Source organism: Acanthopagrus latus, chromosome 11 (assembly GCF_904848185.1).
Source record: "Acanthopagrus latus isolate v.2019 chromosome 11, fAcaLat1.1, whole genome shotgun sequence".
Taxonomy (NCBI): domain Eukaryota; kingdom Metazoa; phylum Chordata; class Actinopteri; order Spariformes; family Sparidae; genus Acanthopagrus; species Acanthopagrus latus.
Genome location: NC_051049.1, coordinates 5,044,474 through 5,061,590, shown reverse-complemented (window position 1 = coordinate 5,061,590; position 17,117 = coordinate 5,044,474). Strand labels below are relative to the sequence as shown.

The 17,117-nt window shown below is 41.0% G+C and overlaps 2 protein-coding genes across 4 annotated transcripts in view; both read right to left on the bottom strand.

The window, feature by feature from the left end:
* Nucleotides 1–11,769, bottom strand: part of crocc2 (ciliary rootlet coiled-coil, rootletin family member 2) — a 36,372-nt gene extending 24,603 nt beyond the window's left edge. For 2 of the 3 annotated variants that reach the window (XM_037114326.1, XM_037114327.1), the window contains exons 1-5: nt 11,381–11,769; nt 9,858–9,999; nt 9,596–9,711; nt 773–940; nt 601–684 (exon numbers count right to left, since the gene is read on the bottom strand). In XM_037114326.1, coding sequence (XP_036970221.1) covers nt 601–684; nt 773–940; nt 9,596–9,711; nt 9,858–9,999; nt 11,381–11,437 — 567 coding nt within the window. In that variant the 5' untranslated portion in view covers nt 11,438–11,769. The remainder of the gene's footprint in view (nt 1–600; nt 685–772; nt 941–9,595; nt 9,712–9,857; nt 10,000–11,380) is intronic. The other variant, XM_037114328.1, reaches the window with a different exon arrangement.
* Nucleotides 11,770–11,905: 136 nt separating this feature from the next.
* klhl30 (kelch-like family member 30) lies at nt 11,906–17,099 on the bottom strand. Its single transcript, XM_037115328.1, has 8 exons — nt 16,758–17,099; nt 15,089–15,936; nt 14,800–14,998; nt 14,196–14,282; nt 13,897–14,052; nt 13,400–13,588; nt 12,647–12,792; nt 11,906–12,506 (listed from the first exon to the last, which is right to left on the bottom strand). The coding sequence occupies exons 2-8, from the start codon at nt 15,860–15,862 to the stop codon at nt 12,258–12,260; spliced, it is 1,800 nt and encodes a 599-aa protein (XP_036971223.1). The 5' UTR covers nt 15,863–15,936; nt 16,758–17,099; the 3' UTR covers nt 11,906–12,257.
* Nucleotides 17,100–17,117: the final 18 nt, after the last annotated feature.

The following is a 17,117-nucleotide window of genomic DNA, read 5'->3' as shown; positions in this document are numbered from 1 at the left end:
GCATCATGATAACACTTCAGTATATGCTACCAGTGGGGAGTTAGCAGTTACCTAATATTTATAAAGCTACATAATTACAGTGTAAATCTGTTAATCCAAATTCTCTGTGGGAGCCACTCAGCCAAGAATAATATTTGGATGAATTACATATATTTAAATAAAAGCACAAATCGCATACACAACATGAAAAGACCTTGTTTTACTAGTTACTTTTCGTTTCTTGCAAAAACCAACTGGATTTAAACAAATGAGAACAAAAGGCAGAATTGTATTGCAATCAGTTTCTTACACGGAGATTTAACAGTTAATAGTTTTCATGTCTAAATGAATTATAGCTAGTTAAACAAAAACATGTGTATTCATGGGACAAACAGGATTTGAACATCCTTTTGAATATTTTTGTGAATGCTATTTTGACATTGTGATAATGCTGTGATAATGATCACAATTTGTTTCACCACACTACAGTACTCTTTTCCTTAAAACTAATGAGGTAAAAAGGGAAAACACCTTTGACAATGGTTTAATGCCTAGCTTGGTCATTTACAGTATATCTATGTAACATTGATTCTTGAAGGTGACGCTGCAGTCTACACATACCAACAATCTCATCTTCTCAGAATCTGAGGTTTTCTCCAGCACCTGCTCCTCTAGTTCCCCACATCTCTTTTTGTACTGAAGGACCTTGTGGAAAGAAAGTGCACAGTTAAGCCAAAGGGACCTTATTTTTTTAATTTTTTAATTAAACAATTAGAGGTCAATTTATGCTCACCTTGGTCTGAAGCTTCTGAACAAGTTGGGCTTGTCTCTGCTGGGCCTCCTGGTACACCTGCAATTTTTGCCTGTAAGCTCTCTCCTTGTTTGGCAGTTGCAGGAATCCTGGTGACACACTGTCCTGGTCTGAGTCAGCTGATGAAGGTAGCATTAGCATCTGATCGAGCTGGTGGGAGTGGTAACAATTTTGACAATGTGACAGGATATTTCACATTACAAGACATAGTGTAAATATACTCGATACATTTGTAAAGTCTAATCTGATCAATTGCAACAACCCTGCAATAATCCTTCACAAAGCTTATGTATCCTGTTTTACTGACAATGTGTCATGAAGGACAATTTTTGTGGCTATTGTGGTGTTGTTGTTCTGGGCTGCATTGTACTGAACCATATATCCATCACATTCACAAGGATTTATTGCAAACCAAATGTATTAGATTGCATTATATAATATGTACTAAACAAACCTGTAACTCAGTCTATCTCATGCTAATTATCTGGCTATACCAAGCATTAATAAATGGGCAAAAAGATATACTTACAGTCAGACAAATCATTGAGTCGTTTTCAACACAAAAAATAAAATTAATGCATACCAGCTCTTAATGCATTTTTGAGGTGTTCTATGAATGCATGTTTATGCCAAAAAGGACATACAATACAGCACTCTTGATTGTTAATTACTATAATCACGTAATTCAATGATATTGACACTGATTAGATTAAATATGTGCATAGTACATTCCCAACAAGACCAGAAACCCTGTAATGGTCAACATTTGATTGACCAGACCAATCTAGAGACCATCTGTATTAATTCAACAGGAGGGTTGGTGGTTAGACAGTGGTTAGACTTAAAGATGGGGTCTGGGTGGGGATGTCCAAGTACATTAGGTCTCTTCATGTTGGTGTTTATGCATTATGAGCTGTCAAATGGATCTAAAAACAAAGATATATACATGCACTGGTCTTTGTGATTGCAGAATCTCATATCCTCTCCCATATCTGAAATCCAAATGTCCTGTAACCTCTCAACCTCACACAACCTAAACTCCCTCTGCACCACCCACTCTCTATCCTGGTGCCAGACACCCTGTCCTCACTAATACAAACCACATGGCCCTAGAGCACTACAACACACTGCGTGCCTCCAGCTGCCCTTGCCGACTTCTCATTTAAAAGGAGAGGAAGAGAGCGAGAGCGAGGGAGCCCGCTCCCCTGCAACACACTCCAAACCACCATCCAAGCCCTTCAAATCAACCCTGCGACCCACTCCCTCCCTCCTGCCTTTCTTCTGTACCTCATCTCTTCTCTGGGTGCTTAATCTCTCCAGCAGGCTCCAAGAGAGCCAAGACAATAGTCTCACTGTTCAACACTGAACCCAGCCACTTTGCCACCATTATTAACACATTTTCAAATGCCCTTTTCAGAATTTTATACTACAAACTACTCTAACGGCCATCATGCAATTGGCTCTGTGCTTTTAGTGTTTTTCTCTGAGGACTTGGGGAGCACAAAAGCTTCTTTTACTGCCCGTTGTTGAGGTGACAGCTTTAGGGACTGAGAAGGGAGGAACAACATGGGCGGAGTGTTTGAAACACACAAAACTGCAGCAGCTGTGTTTAAAGGGACTCCTGGAAACAGCTGTGTGTGGAGCATTAGTGATTATGCATCCTTTTAAGTATTTTGGCATAACTATAGCAATAACACTGACTTACTAACAAGCATGTACTTTATAAATACACCTTGAATACATGGCCATAGCACACAAGATTTACAACAGCACATGAGCCTAATCTACATCTGGAGCCTCAGAGCGGGATCTTATGCTGTGACAACTTTGGGGAGGGAAGCCACTATGCAACTGAGACCATACTGTGCTACACCAATGTATCCCGTAGAAACAGACCAAAACTAAATCATACTAACCCTCGTGAGAAGACACTCATAAATATGGGGTGAGATATTCCCACATATTTGTCTCTAATAAGGCCCCAGAGGGAGCATAATCAACATCACTAAGGCTGGAACTAACCCATTTGGGGACGCCTAATACAAAAATGAGCAATAGATCCTAGTTGACCACCCACAACTCTTACTCTTCTTTAAAAATTAACTATGGTGGCCCTTGGGGCCAAAACACAACATTTCAAAAACACAAGATTTTACAAGTAAACAAGAATGTAAACTATCCAGGATTTAGATACATATAAATATTGGCTGAAACTTAAGTGTCTGGAGCCTCAAACTACAAATTATCAGTAAGTGCAATGTGATTATATCACAAAATCTTCTTTACTACTACTCTACAAGCTTGACTTGCTTTTTCTTGCATATCTGTGAAGTCTTTCTAAAATTAAAGACATCATCAGAAAAAAATACATACTTCAAGGACATACAAACCGCCCTGAAGCTGGAAAGTCATGCAAATTACACAAATATTGTAGATTTGTTTTGACTTTCACGGGTGAATTGTCACGTATACTATTCGAGCACAATTTTCTCATATATATGTCTACTTCAGGTCCATAACAACTGTCACCGCTGTGGATGACGCCTTCCCTTCCTTCGCGGTGCACTCAGTGACCAGGTATCCCTGGCAATTCCTGCAGGTCCCCACCCTGCCCGGATGAGGAGCCTTGTTTACACTTTTTCATACATAGCTGCAGTGTGTGGGCTTCTTGCCAGCACCACGCCCCTGCTCCGCATACTACGAAGGGGATGCTTTTTTTTTTTTTATTGTTTCTCCCCAGTCTGCTGTAAAGCAGGAGGCCGGGGGCTGCTCTGTATTAGCCATGCTCCGTGCAGGAAGCTCCCAAGAGGGCGCCATAACATTCTGTTGTGGAGACCCGGACCCTCACTTAACTCCCCAACACCAACATTTACTCCCTTGCGCTGCTTGCATCATTTAATCTCATCACCCACATCTCCAAGTCAGTTTGAGCTCATTGTTCTTCACAACACACCCATCCATTGGTGACTGTAAAAAGGCAAAAGAGAGACGCGAGTAATCCCAGTCCTCCATCTGCCCTAACTCTGGGGCTTACAGGGCTTACTGGGGGCCTAGAAGTGTGCTCACTGAACACCCTTGCTATTTACGATCTGCCTCAGAGTACAATCACTCTCGAGCAGCCCTGCGGCCCCCTAAAGTGGGCTGAGCCTAATCCCAATGTAGCCCTACTCTTTGAGGTCATCTACTGCCATTTTGCAATAAAGTTCAAGATGCAATTTATATAAAAACAGCCTTTTTGTCATGGTATGTTTTATGCCTCCATATGGTTGCTTTTCTTTTTTTTCATCCCCAAGTATCTGTTTCTTGAGCCCCACTTATGTTTCCAAAGTAAAAGTCTTTTCAGCCTCTTAAAATGTGCTTTGAATTAGCCTTTATATTTCTTGATATTTATGATTTGCACCACTCCTTGTATTGTCTCTTTTGATAAATATTTCAAACAACATCAAGGGATAATCTTGCTTTGATTCATCTGCCAACAAGCAACAAGAGAATCATTTTCAAGGCCCTTGTGAAAGCTTTGGTGTTTGGGCCAAAACTTGCTGCCTTGCTCATGTTGTAGATCAAAATCCAATCCATTTCAGTTACCAAGTTATGATTACAATATACTTTCACTGACCTAATGTCACAACATTTGGACATCTGATAACTAACTGAACAGTTTACCTAATGTTTCAGCTGGGTTTTGTTTAATTTGTTATGCACTTCTGAATTAATTTCTGTCGTCATTGTTGATCTTTACCCATTTTTCTATACATTTCAATTCATTTTCAACAACTACTGCACTTCCTCAGTGCTCTTTCTTTCTATCTCTGACTAACTCAGAGCAAAATCTGGCCCTGAGTGCACAGTCCAGCCAGCATGTGAAGGGTTACAGCTGCAATCGTTTCCCTGGCTTGGCCTGGGCCCAGAGGCTTAATAAAGGGAATTAATGGAGTGCACTATCTGTCAGATTCCTAAACACAGCTGGAGCGGATGTCCATCGCCCCCAAGCTGCCCAAAAAACTTACTATCCTACTTCAACAACATACGCGTTCCCCTTTCCCCTCACATTACCCCCTGAGTGCTGCTGACTCTGTGAAAGAGCCCCAGCTGATTGTGAAAGCTGTTTATGTATCATCACTAACGGTAATTACACAATGTGGAATAACAAACACAGAGAATAGAAGTGAGGAGGGAGCTGCTGTGTGTGTGTTACCATGGAGTGAACTTTTTGGTTATGGGGACAGCTGCTATGATGGCACACAGGGATACAAGTGATCTGTATAAACACAGCCAAACTAATAATACATGCTGTGTACTTACAAGCATGTGGCCGGCCTTGCAGGGCTTAACACAATGCAATCCTGAAGGACAATGCTGTAGAGACCCTATGCACACGTACACCCACTTAGTCAGTTCAAGTCACATCTGATTGAACTCTCTTGAGATGAGAAAAAAGTACTGAAAAGTGTGCTTAATGTTTGACTTTAAAGTCGGGTAATGTGAGTAGCCGAATGTCAAATGTTGAAAAGGTTTAATGGAATACTTTCATCAGAATTCAGCGCTGAGATGGGCTTTTAAGCATATTTTCTCTGGGGAAGGCAATTAATTTTTACAATTTCATGATAGTTGAGAGAGTCAGACTTTCTTTGGCAGGGTTCCATTCAAACTGCAGCCTAAATGAATGGTTTGTGCCAGCAGGAAAAACAAACTAGAAACAGAGGGGGGTAGCAGGGTAAAAGGGGACAGTAACACAATCCCTAAAAGAGACTTTATCTGCTCCAACGATGTTTGACAAGGTTTTTACGCAGAGACCCGAGGGATTCAAGATTTCAGAGGGCACTGGCAAATGGCAGTTGGTGTCAGAAATCATTCAACAAGAGTTTATCTTTGTCCAACTGACTGCCACACTGCAATATTGTGCAGCCCCTTGCTAAGTGTTCAGGCAGTGGGGTATGGATGTCTATGTCTGAGAAAATGCACACTGGCCAGGCTCCAAAAGCAACACAGAGGGTTCAGAATTCACCCCAACATGTTCTCCAAACTCCTGAGGCCATCCAACTCAACAAACTGGGTCAAGGTTTCTCCAGGTTCAGGTGCAATTTTCTGGGGTCACCAGAGATCACGCTGAGTGACTTAACAGAGACACAGAGGAAGGCTTTCAGAGTCCAGGTGTGACTTCACCAGTTTTGCATTAATGGTCTTATGTCAGGTCAAAGAAGCTTAAGGAAAGTTAGGAAAATATGTGGATTTGGGATTTCTCCATCAGTGGTGGGCCTGCTTCAGCCGACATTCTGACACGATGAGCATCAGATATGTTTCAGAAAATAAATTTAGAAGTTGGGCATCATATACATTTTCCTAGAATACAGTACATGTCAAAGCCTTGGTTCAAAATGACACAATTATTTCAGTGAATTGTAGACATTTCTGAAACTATGTTGATTAATTCTCATGCCAAGAGTTAGATGAGAAAATAGTCTGTAAACTAAATATGAATCAACCAGAAATATATTTGCTCAGCACAAAGACGGGAAACAAGTTATCCTGGCTGTGTCCAAACCAGCGGCATCTCTTCTTGATCTCAACCAAACGATGTATATTTGTGAAGAAGAAGTGAAGTCCTGCTGTCAGCAAATAGCAGGAACTCCATTGTGAAATCTGCAGGAAAATTATTAAGACACACAATATGAAGCTGGAGAATTTAAACCCCATGGAGAGATTAAGGGATTATTTCAGTATAAGAGTGGTCGTGTGCACCCTGTGTAAATTAAGTACACAAGCTAGATGGTCTAGGGTGTAAATGCGTGTATCTTTCCATATAAATCTGGGATCTTTGGGACATAGACTTGGCTTAGGCCTCCTGAGCCGTAAAAACAAGTCTATCTACTTCAGTTTTTTTTTTGCAAGAAATGTTCTGTGGTCTACGAATGACTGAATAATGACTGAATTTTCACTTCGGGTGAACATTCCTTTAACACCTTCCTATTACTAGCTTCAAGTGTCTTTGTCTTTGGCTTGGTACAAACTGGAATGAAAAACACCTGCTCACATTTCATCAACCTGATCATAAAGGGTACGGAGCAAGTTGGGCTGTGAGTAGTTGAGGGCTGGGTGTTGGACAGGAGGGCACACTCTAACTATGAGGATGGCTGTTACTGTATAGGCAGGATCATACCTGCTCCAAACCAGGTTGTGCTTTTTAGCAACACATGCAACCAAAAAGTGCTCAAGGGACACTACATTACAGTTGGCCTTGCATGCTTATCCGTGATGGAAAGCCCAGTAAAGAGTTATGAGCAAGTTATCAAGACAAATTTTACCTACAATACTCCATGGAAACTATTAAGGGAAGTTGGCCCATTCTTAAGGCAGCTGGGACGAATGTTGCGTTTCAACAAAATAGACAGTAAAGGTAAGTTATTATTTCCAGGCTGAGAATCATGACAGTTGTAAATAACCGATGGATGTGGATGGATGTTAACTTGGTGATATTGCTAATGTGAATATTTTTCTTATTTACAATCATATGTTTGAATATGTTTCTTCCTTATGTTTATTGGATTAAACTGTGTTTTACAGCTATGCACTCCATCAGATAAATCTCTTCATATGTACAGCGAAATACAAGTACTTAACAAATCACTTTGTTCCCTAAATCTGCTTCAACATATTAATTTTCAACAATCTGATTTCACCTCATCACCGAATTATACCATCAAAAGCCAGTGGATGATTATACTGAATCATTGCTCAACCTTACTCTTGAGGTTTAATAGTGAGTTTGCAGTATACTGTCTGCCTGTGATATTATTCCTTTGGCAGAAAATGTTGAGGGAGAAAGCGACATGCAAATAAAACTTCTGGCCTAAATGCTGAGCTCTAAGTGGATGCCAGGACAGAATATTCAGCTGCAGGGCATTGATTAGCACACTGCATTAACATCAAATCCAAGCTAAGCTGCTAAAAAATAATGCTGTTCTGCAGGGGGAAAAAAAAGTAAGGAGAAGACAGGAGATTTCACCAGATCAGACAAGTCAAAACAAGAGTGCTGTAATGAACCTCTTGACTTGTAAGACACCTTTGGATAAAATATTCAGCTGTGTTAACACGTATAGCTTCTGTGATCTTCGTGAAAAAAAAGATCCTTCTCGTGCTAACCCCTCTACTCTCTGAAACTGTTTCTCAGCAGTGAGAGCATCACATATCAACACTTGCTTATGTTTTTTTCTGTCCAGTGCCTTTTCACACATCTAAAGATATCAACAAAATAAATATGCTATATATATCTGCCAAGCTAATTAAGTTATATTTATAGCCTTGGTTTTAAAATAAGTTCCAAGAGTAAAGCAAGCAAGTGGGAGTTCATTAGATTCAAGTAGCAGAATGAGGGCAGTGTTATCACAAATGGCTGCTTTGTGCACCATGAAAAATGAGCTTTTTCTTTGACACTCTCCAGGGAGGAGGCCAGTGACCTTCACAATTTCCCCACCAGAACAGCAGTCGCTACACGGAGGGGCATCTATAAAGGGGGGCTATGAAGGGAGACGCCGGTCCTCGTGAGCACAGGGGGTCCGAGTCTACCTGAACAGACCACAAGGAAACCCTTCATGAACCATCCTCCCCTCTTTTATTTACACTTACAAACACACACACACACGCACATATATTTACACTCCCACCCCCACACACACACATACACAATGGATGCTATTAGAGCACATGCTGTAAGCTGTAATTCTACTGCAGTTAATTAACAGTTAAAAAAATGTATGACATGAATATCTGCCTTTGCCAAGTTACATTAATTCAATCATGAGTCTGTATATGTATATTCCACACTTTTTCCAACTCAGTTTTCACTAGAGTATATGCAAACCTGCTCCTACCTTACCGCACTGTTTGTTTGTTCAGCCCCAAAAGGCTTTCCCTGCTGGAAAGAGCACTGGTACACTGATGTTTACTGTAGCTATATTCCATTTCAGACGCACGAAGCTTTTTGCCATCAGTGCTCTTGTGTGGCTAACCTTCTTGATCTCATCTCCAAACAAAACTGCACAAATCTACCAGCAACAGTAATACATACTCCAAATCCTGCAAGAGCTGCATCATCTGACATTATAAACTATGTCTGCTAACACAGTCTCAGTTACGTCGCCTCACTAGGTTGGGAAAGGCTTTCTGTAGAAATTTTAGAGATACAGTTTGATGAGACATTACACCATTACGTAGTTGCACATGTTGACACTAAAATGATTTCAGTGTTCATTACAGATGACAAATCAATTAGCTGTCTGTTAAATAAACACTCACTATTTTGATAATTGATTCATTGTTTTTAGTCATTTTTTCAAGGACAAATGTACAAATTGTCTGATTTCAGCTTCTCAGATCTGAGTACTTTCTGGTTTATTTGTGCTTCTTTAACAGTAAACTGAATATCTTTGGGCTGTGGACAAAACATGACATGTACAGTTGTCATCTAGGTCTTTATGACACACATATGTTTCACCTTTTTTCTGACATTTTATGGATGGATCAATCAATAATCAACAGATTAACTGATAATGAAAACAACTGAGTCGCAACCCAAATCTTAATGAAAAGTCTATATTTCCTGTGTGTTGCTGTACAAATATAAACTCAGTGAATGACAATGTTTATCAGATGTAGTTATCTACATGATATTACCTGTGCATCCAGTTTGGTCTCTTTGATCATATTTCATGAAATCCTATATATTTCCAGTGAATGCTAAAAATGTAAGTAATGTTCCACAGGTTAACCTTGACTTGAGAATGTGTTGCTGCCCTGTGTCACTCCTACCCTGTCTGTAAGACTGGCGTGCTTGACTGGCGGCTGGTCACGGTCCATCTGACCGGGAGACAGCTGCTCCCTTGGGGCCCTGCTCTCCTCCAGCTTGCTGACCTGAGAGCTCTCACCTTGGATAAGGAAACAGATCATGCATACACTAGTGTCATTGTTACCCCATGCCAGGTATAATGATATCTATCAAGTCAGATTTATTGTTTGTACTAATTGAGTTCAATGCTATTGTCTTGCATTCAATCAAAGCTCTTTTCCGTACCAGCTGGCTGTTCCATCAGGTTGCGTGTGATGATCTGGCGGATGTGGGTGGAGACAGGCGTAGACTCCTGTCCATCACCTCTAAGTGTCAGAGACCTCTCTCCTGAGCTGCCATCAGAGTGGAGCATAGACTCCTCCAATTTCTACAACCATACCAATCACCACAAAACCTTAAATAACTGAGCAACAAGGGCCAGACTTTTGGTTTGACTATGAGGACAACAGTGGCAGAAGAAGTACTTTTCCCTTTACTTAAGGAAAAGCAGTAATACAACATTAAAAACCACAAATACAGAAATGTACTTACTCAACAGTAATGGCACGCATTATGCACTTTGAATAATGCATAATGTTTTATATGATTCTAGGAAAAGTTTCAATCTGTAGCTATAACAGAGATAAATGTAGCAGAGTCAAAAGTTAAATATTTCCTCTGAAATAAAGTGTTATAGAAGGCTAGCCATTCTTCATGTAATATCCTATGAAGTAACAGAAATCCTAAAAAAAAACAAAAAAAAAAACCTAATTCATCTGTTTGAGTAATTCATTCACTTGCATTGTTTAATCATTTCAGCACAGCAATATTAATTTTTCCTTTCAACAGTGGTGGAAAGTAACTAAGTACTTTATTTTCTACAATACTGTATTGCCATTCCTACTTCAATTTTTTATATAAAGAAAAAAATATGAACATATTTCATGTAACAGACTTATTTTGATTGCTAATATGTTTTGTATTTTTTATAAGCAGTGGCTTTGGCTCAAGTCATGTGACCCTGTGAGCATTGTTTGGAGTCACTGGGTCTCATGTCATGGAAGCTATTAAAAAGAAATGCTGAATTTTCATAATATATATTCATATAAAATAGAAGACGCAGTAAAACCCAGTAAAATTAGGTGTGTCTTCTTTGTAATAGTAATACACAGTAATACAATTCGGCACTGTTTTGGTGTCACTGGGTCACATGACATGGAAGGTATTGAAAAGAAATGCTGGATTTATATATATGTATATGAAATATGTAACACATTAAGTGTGCTGCATGATATAAGTACAGTATTTTTATATTTCATTTTATAATATTCACTAATATCTACATGTCAGAGTGTAGAAACACTGTTTTGTGTAAATCAAACAAACAATAATAACAATCCATCATTTACTGACGGTCCCTAAGTCAGCCTCCAGTGCAGCGCGACGTGCTGGGGGGCAGCTAACCGTCGTCCTGCTGCCAACACTGGGTGACACTAAGTAAGAGACACCGCTGGGTGTCTCCGGAGTGAATGTGTGTCCGATATCTAACCTAAAACTAACTTCACCTCGTTAGGTGTTACAGGTGTTACTAATTATAGCTGCTAGGTCTTATTCAAGTGACAGTATGACCCTGAGAATATCTCAGTGAAATGGAACTACGCCATCTATAATTTCGTTATTTTCCGTTGACGTTACACCTCTGCTTTTACTACTGAGACGTGTCAAATCCTTTATAATATCATTAACACAACAGCTGTTATGTTACCAACCTGAATCACAGCCTCCAGTCTGGGTGAGTGGTCACCCTGCTCCCGTTGAGAAGTCATTGCAAACAATAAAACAATAAAACCGCTAGCTTGTGAAGATAAAACTCTAATACTGTCATCTGCCGAGGCAGAGACCTCGCGCTAACGTTAACGTTAACGTTAGCCTGCTGTACTTTACGTTTGGCTGGTAAAACTTGAGAAAAAGAGAAGTCAGATACTGAGCCAAACAAAGTACAAACCTTAACTAGTCATTAAAGTAAAGTAGTAAAAAATAAACTTAGGTCAACAGAACTGGTTCCTGCCAATGAAAAGTCACAGACAACTTTTTTTTTTTGAGCTAAGAAACTCTGTCAGCAACTGCAAGCTGTGGACGTTGCCAAGGTGAGCACGCGCTTCCGGTCCGTTGCCATAGGAACATAATGCTGGCTTTCTGCGTTTCCATGGCAGCACAGACGCCACGAGCCGATCTACCAGATTCCGATGAGTTAATGATCATCAGGGCACTCATGGCAAAGTGAACAGTGTTTTTCCAAAGAGTCTTTAATAATCAATAATTTGAGCACTGCCAGTTTCAAACCACTGATAAACAATCACCAATAATAATAACAAATAATGCTAATAATAATAATAATTCTCAGTCAAAACAGCGTCCTATGAACTATTTATACAAAGATTTCATCAGTCACGAGCACCATTGAGTGACACAAAAAAAGAAATCAGATCTCATGATACAGAGTATAAATAAACACCTGCAGAGCAGCCAAGCAAGGCCCTAAAAACAACCAAGAAGAATACCTGAGGATCGTGTAACACGCTATTCTAAGGCACAAAGACATCCTGGGGTAAACATGCCACGCTACAGGAGCATGTCTCGCGGACGTTATGTTGAATCTACGGGGAAGAGCTCAGGCCAGTGGGACGGATCAAGGAAAATGGTGCAGACTCTGCTGTAGAACCAAAGTCTTGGCAGGAAGCACTCCACCTCCCAGGTGTTGGACGCTCGGTTGTAAATCTCCACTTCTACCCCGTAGTCCCCCTCCATGCCTTTCCAATGTCCTCCGGTGACAAAGAGCTTGCCATCCAGCGTTACCAGGCCGCCGTTCTCATGGAGCATGTGGAGAAGCTGGACCTGAAGAGAGGAAAAATCATCATACAGCTATGGGCAAAATAAAACTGATTATTTTCGCTATAATCCTGTTCAGTTAGCATTAATACAAGGGATAAAATAACTGTATTTTGACTTAAGTCATCAGATATATGTGAACCCACCTTCTGCCACATGTTCGCATCTGGATCGTAAGAGTAGACTTTCTTAGTGTTGTCAGCAACCAGATAAATTGTTCCATCCACACAGACAGAACAAGGAGAGGACAAATACTTTGGAATGAAGGGCGAACATATGCTGCTCCAGCTATCTGTAAAAACAAACATGAAAAGGAAAAAAACAAACATCAATACTTAATTTAAGGCTGGTAAATAAAAAATGGAATGGAAACAGTGAGTGTTTTGTCATTGTTCCCAAATAATCGATTAGTTGTCTGATCTATGAATTGTCATGTCATGAAAATGATAAAAAAAAAAAAAACTTCATATCAGTGTTTTTTTCAAAACCAAAGATGACATCCTTAATTCAGTGTTTCATCCACAATAAGTAAAGAAACAAAAGATTATTCACATTTTAAAAAAACTGATGTCAAAGAAAACAATCACTCTAACCAACCGATTGCTCCAAATGCATGGCGATTGACTTAATAGTTGGCAACCAATCGATTTATTTGATTAACTGTTGCAGGTCTAAAATTATTGGTATGTTGATGTAAACGTATGTGTGACACTGTGACCCAATCCTCTCAGTGAAGTTACATAGTGCAGGAGAGAGATATTACAAGACATTGTACCATCAACATGATGTCGAAGCTGCTAATTGAAGGTTAAAAAACTTACATAATCCCTTGCCAGTATAGATTTGAGTGAAAAAAGCTGATCCCTTATAGAAATTAGGTTTGCTTGTATCATCCTTACCTATAACGGGGTTGTAGCACTGCATGGCCAACGCGTTGTACTTCACAGCACACGAGCCGATCACGTAGAGCTTCCCGTGACACGCCGTGGCCGTGAAGTTTGTCACATATTTCAAGGCGGGGCATGTCAAGGACCAGGTGTCGTTGTATGGGTCATAATGCTCAACTTCAACGCGATCCGATGTTGTACCTACAGGAGGGAGATGTAAGTGGTCTCGTGAATGTAAACAAATACTTAAATTTAAAGGTGTGTGTTTGTGGCGGCACGCACCATCACCACCACCACGAACTACGCCACACATCTAAAATACTGCCCTGTTCTCAGAGCCTGGCTGTCTTTGAAACTCGTCAACCACAAAGAAGAAATCCAAGCGAATTCTGACAAACTTTCGCCGCAGAGGTAAGCCATTAAGAACAGATGAGCGACACGGATTTATCAGTTTTCCACTGCACTGCAGGTTTAAGGCACCACATGCAGGACTGTATTTATTTTCTTACCTCCAATGACGTAAATCTCCCCATTGAGCGTTGCCGACGTGTGGTTAGTTCGAGGCCGAAGCATGGGTGCCACGGTAACCCACCTCCCCTCCCTTGTGATGTACTTCCAGGTCTCTGTGGTCGACCAGGTGTTGGTATTCGTGCCTCGCGAGCCCCCTGTCAGACAGAAAACAGCGCTTTGTCAAGAATCTGACAACATTTTTCATTCCTCTCAAGAGGGTTACGTTCAAAATCGTTTAATTGCTTCCATTTGCTCCTGAAGTGTCTGTGTTTTACAGACTTGCACACACTTGACTCACCTGTGACATACACGTCATTGTTCAGGGAGACCATGGCATAACCCCACTTGTTAGGGTTGGGGAAATTAGGGAGCTCATGCCACTGTTCTGCAGAGAAAAAGAAAAGAGGAGTTCATGTTTTAGCATCCTTCAGATACTGAGGGGAAACTAGATTCATGTTTTCACAAATAAATGTCTCCGAAGGGGTCAAACTTAGGTCAAGAAAGAAATTCAACTGTTCTGGCACAGCCCTCGACACTGTGGCTTCAGTTGTCATTGCCTGAACATAAAACCTGGAATCTTATAACGCAGTGCAACAATCTTTTCCTTGACATCCCATGAAAAACCCAAAACGGATTCCTTCTTCCAGCTCTGCACAATAAAACGCTCGTTTGAGGAACTGAGAAGATGATCCAATTTTGTCACATCCAGACCGCATTCTTGCTGAGCTGTTTTTCTGTCAGCACTACAGTTAACGACCAGCGACACATCTGCCAAACTGTTTTTTTTTTTTTTTCAAGGAATCCGATGGACGTTTCCCAACAAAGTTCTGTTGTAAAATAAATTGTGAACTTAAACAAACTTGAAATTCGGATACGTGCAAAAAAAAAAAAGAAGTTTGTACTTGTTTTCGTGTTGTAGAAAGCACAGTTCTTGCGCAGCAGTCTTTGCACTCTTGGGTCTCTGTCCTCATCTTCGTCTGAGTCATCTTCATCTGAGTCATCCAGTGAGCGGCCTCCTAGCACAACCAACACCTCTTGCAAGTTTGGTTGTGGACTCAGAGAGTTGAGTCTGTCCCTATATTCTGGTGCTAAATCCATTTTCTACAAAGTAAAGAAGACATTTTTGAAGAATTACTCGTGCAGTAAAGACAGGAGAGGAAAAAAGAAAGCAGGAAGTGTGAACTCACTCACCTCCCTGTGAATTTTTTCTATGGCCTCCCTGCAGCTGGGGGAAGCCTGAACCAGACTGTCCTTCAGCAGGGTGTCAGCTAGGTAGTCCAGGCTGAGTAGAGAGGGATGGGACAAGGTGAGGAGTTCTGGGAGGTGGCAGAGCCGGGACTCCTTGTGGTGCCTGACCCATTTCAGGATGGCCTCCACTCGCGTGCACTCTGACCGGATATGTAGTCCTTCGTCAGAGAGGAAGGAAACCAACCTGTCCTTTTCCAACAGTAGAAACTCCTCACCTTGTTGAACAGCCTCAAAGTTCTCCAAGAGGAAGGCCCACGCCTTGGCCATCACCTCAGGGCAGCCATGAATGGCCCCAAACTCCAGGATTCCCAGGCAGTTGGTGGCATCAATCTGGTGCTGGAGGTATCGGCTGCACACAGTTCTTACCGACTGAAACTGCAGCTGGCTGGAGGTGCAGATCAACCCCTCCACGTTGCTCTGGTTGATGGTCAGCTTGCCTGTGTAGGCGAAGTCCAGCAAGTAGCCGAGTATGTCAGGATCGACATCCTGTAGCTCGACACGCGCAGCTATGCTCTCCACAAAGTCCCCTGAGAACATGCAGCGGAAGTACGTGCTACAGAGGGCCAGCACGCCGCGGTGACAGGGGAAGTCCCGGCCGCCGGCGCTCAGCGTGACGTCGACCAGTTTTGGCTGAGAGCAGAGGGAGCGTAAGCCCTCTAGGATGCTCTGAGGGTGGGAGGACAGGCAGAAGTCCAGGTCATCCACATTTCGCACCATGGTCAGCTGCAGTTCAAAATGTAGATCAAATCGGCTTTCAGCAGGGACGGTCACAACGTGAGAGTAAAGCTTACCTGCAAGGAGGGAAAAATACATAAATAAGCTGCCTGCCTTAACAATATTTACTTTTCACAAAAGATCAACAACTGAGATAACTTCAACTTACACAGAAAATGCAACTAAAAATGATAGTTTGCCATTTATTACTTAATATCTTCTTTGATTTTACAAATAAATGGTAAAATAAAATGTGTTTTTGCTTGCAGCTAAATGTGATCAGGCCTTAACTGTCAGAGTCCTCAGACTAGCTACTGAAACCAGGCAGCCTACATCATTAGTGTCCTTTAAAACTTCTCTGAAAATGTTCTTTTATAAGAAGGTGTTTATCAATTCTTCAGAACAAGTTAATGGGTGTTTATACTTTATACATGCTCACATTTACATTTACAGTTACATTTTCAAAATGTATTTTATGATCCATTTGCTGTTTTTATTTGGTTTCTTTTTCTGCTGTTCTTATTCTGTGCCGCTATATCTTCTGTTTTTCATTTTTTTTCCTTCAGTGAAGCCTTTTATGACCTTTTTAAGAAAAGAGCTATATAAAAGTTTATTATTGTTATTACCTTTACTCAAGTGCAAATAAAAAGGCCTAAAAGGGAGCTAAAGAGAACTCTAGATACATTTTGACCCACTTAGTTAGAGTAAAAAACTCCAACGTATCGCCTTGTCTTCCTTAGTGAAGCATCACTGTGCTGTTGAAAGGTCAACAAAGTAGGTTTGGCTCATGATTAGTACGATATGTAATGACTCCAATGTCCTCTGAAGCCAACAATAAATGACATTTCCTGTCATTAAACGCTGTAAAATGAAATAAGTAACCAACAACAAAACTCACCACAGAAGCAGAGAATGGAAATAATGGCTCATCCTTCCAGTAAAAAAGCGGTTTGCAGCTGAGTAGCTGGTTAGATCAACATGGAGTGGGCAGCATGGCGAAAAGCTTTTGCCAAGTCACTGGGACGGGCTGCCTTTCGTTGGGTTATTTTTAGGACTGACAGTGACTCTGTGCTGAAGCTGGATTCCAAACAACAAGCTTGGGACCTGCAGCTGCTGTTACAGGCACATGTTTAGCATTTTCGCAACAGGCCTGGAAGCTAGCGAAGGAGATGAGTGATGGAGCAACAACTCTGTATGTTACAAGAACCAGTTAAAGGGACAGCTATGATAAACAAAAGGGTTAAGATATGTTGGGTTT